Source organism: Rhodotorula paludigena (genome assembly GCF_050403205.1).
Source record: "Rhodotorula paludigena JCM10292 DNA, Rt_paludigena_JCM10292v1_ctg115, whole genome shotgun sequence".
NCBI classification, from domain to species: Eukaryota; Fungi; Basidiomycota; class Microbotryomycetes; order Sporidiobolales; family Sporidiobolaceae; genus Rhodotorula; species Rhodotorula paludigena.
The window spans coordinates 1,349-7,067 of NW_027481343.1; the positions used below are offsets into that span (position 1 = coordinate 1,349).

General features: G+C 62.4%; 1 protein-coding gene across 1 annotated transcript; it reads right to left on the reverse strand.

Moving 5' to 3' along the window:
- Nucleotides 1-469: 469 nt before the first annotated feature.
- On the reverse strand, nt 470-5,141 carry JCM10292_002458 (uncharacterized protein; the record flags this gene model as incomplete). The annotated part of the gene is made up of 7 exons (XM_076652991.1): nt 470-1,063; nt 1,112-1,461; nt 1,532-1,847; nt 1,924-2,515; nt 3,238-3,451; nt 3,814-4,351; nt 4,983-5,141. The coding sequence occupies 7 exons, from the start codon at nt 5,139-5,141 to the stop codon at nt 470-472; spliced, it is 2,763 nt and encodes a 920-aa protein (XP_076501457.1).
- Between the last annotated feature and the right edge of the window lie 578 nt (nt 5,142-5,719).

Below are 5,719 nucleotides of genomic sequence, written 5' to 3' on the forward strand. Positions count from 1 at the left end.
CTCCTGACCTTTCTTGGGCTGTACACAGGCTGTAAAACTCTCTAGCACTCTCTGACATGTATAGCATGCTTGCAAGGACTGACAGAGACCCTCTCAAGCAGCTACTGGCCCCTAAAAGCTTTATCCGGGGAATTTTGCTCCTTTTGCTTGTTTGGGTTTGAGTTTGGGACCGGCACTCCCAAAACTCCCAAACATGCCCAAAGTTCCGGGCCCTGAAACCCAAAGTTTGGGAAATTGGGTGAACTCGTCTCTAGTCAAGCTTATTGCTTGCTGCTCCCAGGCGCGGAGATGCGAGAAGCGCGAGGGAGAGCAGGAGGTCCGCCAAGACGGGAGAGGGCAACAAGTGGAGAGGGGGATCTAAGTGTCGAGGGGTGCGTGCAGCAAAAGAGAGGAGACAGCGAGGCTCAAACCCCCAACCAAAAGGCGAGAGCCGCAGAGATATCTCACAGGGAATTGTGCCCTGCCGACCTTACCACGCAAAGACCGTTGCACCATCAGCACATGGAATGGTGGTGGAAGACTGGAGGGCAGTCTTAAGGCTGCGCCGCCGGAGGGGCAGCAACACTCCCCCCCTTGCCTGCAACGGTTGGACGCCCATGGCGAAGCAGTGCGTTGAGAAGGCGGGGAGCAGGAGCAACTTGGTCATTGCGTTGGCGACCATGCTGGAGCTGGGGATAAAGGTGACCTCAAGGATGCCGTTGTTGACCATCTCCTGGACGAAGTGCTTGGTGAGGCGGAGATGGCAATTCCGGTTGCGGAACTGGATTTTGCGCGCAAGCGCGTTTGCACCCTGATTGTTGCTGAGGAGGCGGGTTGGGGCAGTGGCTGCGTTGCCGAGCTTGCCAAAGAGCTGGGAGAGGAAGACGGCCTCCTGACCACCGTGCGAGAGGCTGAGGTGGATGACACGGCAACACGCGTCTGGAGGCGGGAGGACCAGGAGACGGCGCCAGACGAGAGGAGGAAGACCAAACCCATCCTCGAGCGCAACGTAGACGGGTCCGCGCCCCAGTTGAAAGTCGCTGTACGCCTTGAAGCCGGAGAGAGGCAAGTTGTCCGGGACGTACTTGACGCCGTAGTCAAGCGTGCTCTTGATCTACTGGCAGGCACGGACGACGGCGGCCCAGTGGTGCTGGTCCAGGCGGGCGGAGTAGCAGCTGAGCATGCCGACGACATGAGCAAGGTTCGGGCAGGTGCCAAGCATGGCGTACATGAGGGAGCTGACGGCCTGCAGGTAGCGCCGGCGGAGGTCAGGTGGCGAGTGATAGTTGTTGGCGGCAGGGCAAAGCTGCTGGTTGGGGATCATGAGCGTGGGTGTGACGCAACACCCGGCCTGGCCGAGGCGCGCAAGGGCGTTTTCAAGGTAGGCGGGCTGGGACAGGAAGATGGACCTGTCTGCGCGGCGGTGCACCTGGATCCCAAGGATGTACTCAGCCTCGCCGAGGTCCTTTATGCCGTATTCGGCTTCAAGCCCCCCTTGACCCGGTCAATCTTGGCGGTGAACGGCAAGATGAAGAGGAGGTTGTCAATGTACAGCGCAATATAGTGATGTTGCCCGCCTTGCGTCGGACAAAGATGCAGGCGTTGGACCGCGTGCGCGCGTAGCCAAGCTGCTCAAGCAAGGCGTGGATGCGGTGGTTCCACACCCGGCCGGCCTGCTTGAGGCCGTAGAGGGCGCAGTCGAGCTTGAGCACCTTGCCGGCAAGCGAGAGATTGTTGACGCCGTCGGGGACGCGCATGTAGAGCTCTTTGTTGAGCTCGCCATGGATGTACGCCTTGTCGATGTCGGCCTGGTGCACAAGGAAGTTCCCGCGCGCGGCGAGGGCAAGTAGCGTGCGGATCGACGTGAACTTTGGCGACCGGAGCAAAGGTTCTGCGGAAGTCCACGCCGGGGCGTTGCGAAAAGCCTTGCGCAACAAGGCGGACCTTGTGTCCGGTCACTTTGCCGTGCTGGTCCTTCTTCCGGCGATAGATGAAGCGACAGCCGAGGAGTTTCACGCCCGGCGGCAGCAAGGCGCGGTCGACGTGGTAAACGCCGTACTCGTCACGCAACAAGGTGAACTTGTCGTACTTGCCCTGGCACCAAGATGCGGCGTCGACGTCGCACGCCGCCTCGCAATGATTGCGAGGGTCGGACGAGGGCAGCGAGAAGGCCTCGTCGGACGCAGCGAGGGACTCGCCGGCGGCGGCGGTGAGTGCGGCGACATCTTCCGAGAAGGGGTCAGAGAGGAAATCATGCGGATTGGGCGTAGGCAATGGCAAGGCGGCGGCAGGCACCGGCGACGGGGACTGTGCAAGCTTGCGCACGTACGTCGGCTTGCGCACGTCGACGTTACGATAGCGCAGCGGCGCTGGCGGCGACGGTGCCGATGCACAAGGCTGCGCCGGACGATGCGGCGTGCTCGGGCCAGGAGCGAGTGGCGCAGGCGGAGCGTCGCGCGTGATGCTCGACGACGTGAAGATTAGCGCTGTGCCGCCGGAGGTCGGAGGGGGTCCGGCAGGTGAGCGGGAACTCGTTCTTGATAAAGCGTACGTCCCGCGAGCAAATGGTGCAACCGCTGCTCGGCTCGAAAAGGCGGTAGGCGGCCGTGTTGCCGTCGTAGCCGACGAAGACAAGCGGCACAGCGCAAGCGTCAAGCTTGACGCGGCCGTGCGTCACCGTGTGCCATGTATCGCTCGCTGCTCCCAGGCGCGGAGTAAGAAGAAGCGCGAGTTAGCAATGCAAGGCTAACGGATGGGAGAACAAAACACGAGACGGACCTGCTCCCAGGCGCGGAGTAACGAGAAGCGCGAGGGAGAGCAGGAGGTCCGCCTAGACAGGAGCGGGCAACGAGAGGAGAGGGGGATCTAAGTCTCGGGGATGCGAGCGGCAAAAGAGAGGAGACAGCAGGACTCGAACCCGCGACCAAAAGGAGAGGCCGCCGAATTATTCCACAGGGAATTATGCCCTGCCGGCCTTACCGCGCGAAGACCACTGCACCATCAGCACAGGGAATGGGAGTGGACGACCGGAGGGCAACCTTAAGGCTGCGCCACCGGAGGTGCAGCAACACCATGCGCGGCAGCCCCAGACCCGGAGATGGTCAACTCGGACGGGTCGCTTGCGCCGTATGGCGAGCAGGACGCGCCTGGCGAGGGCCAAGTGCGGAGAGCGGTTCTTCACGTGAGTGAAAGCGGCAAGCGCCTCGGCCCAAAGGTGCTTTGGCGCGCCACGCCGGCATGCTGGAGGAAGCCGAAGACGCCTTTGATGGTGGTGCGGCCCGCTCGGCGACTCCGTTCGTCTGCGGCGAGTAGGGGCGCGTCGGTTTGTGGGCAATGCCGTGCTCTGCAGCGTAGTCAACAAGAGCGGTGCTTGTGTACTCGCCGCCGTTGTCGCTCCGGAGCCGTTTGACGGGCTTGCCGCACTCGAGCTCGGCGCGCGCCTTGAAGCGCTGGAACGCCGCAAGGACGTCAGCTGTCAATTTGGAAGCAAGAGCTTGCGTCCACAGCATCCTCGAATGATTGTCAAAACAAATGTGACGACAAATCGTAGTCCGGACTTCGACGGGACGTTGATAGTGAGGACGTCCGAGTGGACAAGCTCAAGCGGCTCGGCAGTCTCGCGCGTCGACGACGGGAACGGCAGGCGCGTGGAGCGAGCGACATGGCACGAGTTGCACGAGGCCCTACAGCTCGATCCGCCCCTGGCCACGACAAGTCCCGTTACGTCCTCCGAGCGACTGAGCGAGGCAAGGGAGCGCGGCAAGAGGTGGGCAAAACAGCGGTGCCAGGTTGTCAGCTTGATCAGCAACAACGATGCAAGCAGAGCGGACGCACCGGCAGCGGGCGGAGTGAGCGTGCCGTCGAGCGTGTACAGACCCGAGGTGGTGCGCGAGCCGGTGGCGATGACCTTGTTGTCGCGGACGAGGCGTGCCGACTTTCCAAAGATCGCTGCAATGCCGTGGTTGTCAAAGAGCTGCGGCGCCGAAACGAGGGTTGCCGAGATGCCGGGCAGCAGGAGGGCGCGCTTGAGGTTTGATCGGGCGCCGTTGTTGAACTGAAGGTGCAGCGAGCCAAGGCCGGTGACCTGCAGTGCATCCCCACGAGCGTAGGCTCGCACGCCGTGAGAGAGGAGAATAAAACGCGCGTTGCCGCACATGAAGTGCGTTGCGCCGCTCTCGAGCGTGAAGAGGGACGGCGCGCCCGGCGGAGAAGAGCGGAAAGTGCCGAGCCAGCCTTCGACGCCGTCGTCGCTGCTGAGGATGTCGGCGAGGGAGGCAAGCAAAGCGAGGCCGGCGGCGGGGGCGGCGGGAGGGGGAGAGGCCGCGAAGGCGGCGGCGGCGGGGCTTTGCGCAAGGCGGCGACCCTTAGAGCGCTGCGGGCACTCACGACGCCAGTGGTCGCTCTGGCAGATGGGGCAGGGCAAGGGCGGGGGGCGCTCGGACAACGACGCTGGGGCGGAGGAGGAGCCGGCGGTGGCGGCGGACCCAAGGAGCGCAAAAGACGACAAGGACGAGCTTGTGTGGAGGATCTCGATGCGCACGAGGTCGAGGATCGTGTCAGTGTGCGGCAACAACCAGAGATCGGACACCGCGATTGTCGTTTAGAGCGAGGCGAGGGTTGGCGGCAGGGCGGCGAGGAGGTGTGACAAATAGATCGTGTTGACAGAAACCTGTGCCACCTTTATAGTCGTCAGGTGAGCCTTGTACTCCTTCGCAAACGCCTCGTATGCCTAGGGGGATGCCGTCGGAAGCGAGAGCGACCACAAGCGGGTGAGGAGGCGGAAAGCGTGTTGCGCGTCAGTCGGCCGGTTTAAGTCCTGCAACTTCATCCAGTAGGTGTGCGCATTGTGGTCGCATTCGGCAATGTAGTGGATGAAGGCGGACGTGCAGGAGACAATGATGGACGCACCGGCAAAGTTGTTGAGCGGATCCCACTCCTCGATTGACGGATGCCCCCCCCCCCTTGCTGTCAGCCGCAGCTTGCGTGGAGATGCCGGTCATCACGCGATAGGCGGGGGCGCCGACGAGGGCGCGCATCGGGATAGCCCAAACGTCGTAGCTGTCCGCACCGCGAAGGTGGGAGTTGGACGGAAAGGGCGCGGGGCGCGAGGGCCCCACAAATGAGGCGGGCGCGAGCGCGCCCTTGACGTCCGCGGACGCCATCTCGATTGAGGGCGCGGCGGAAGGGAGCGTGCGGCGGGCGTGAAAAGTTTGTTGGGCTTGTAATCTATGGCTTGCTGCTCCCAGGCGCGGAGATGCAAGATGCGCAAGTTAGCAATGCAAGGCTGACGGATGGGAGATCAAAACGCAAGACGGACCTGCTTACAGGAGCGGAGGGAAGAGAACCGCGAGGGAAGAAGGAGATCCGCTAAGACAGGAGAGCACAGCAACAGGATAGGGGGATCTAATTCTCGGGGGTTGCGAGCAGCAAAAGAGAGGAGAGAGCAGTGCTTGAACCTCCAACCCAAAGGCGAGAGCCGCAGAAGCATTCCACAGAGAATTGTGCCCTGCCAGCCTTACCACGCCAAGACCACTGCACCATCAGCACATGGAATGGTGGTGGCAGACTGGAGGGCAGTCTTAAAGCTGCGCCGCCGGAGGTGCAGCAACAATAGTTGTTCGAGCTGCTCCTTGGCGACAGAGACAATCGCTGAGCTAGATTGCGGAGATGCCGAGCTAGACAGAGATACACAACGGATCTGCTCCTTGGCGGCAGAGACAATTGCTGAGGAGGACAGGAG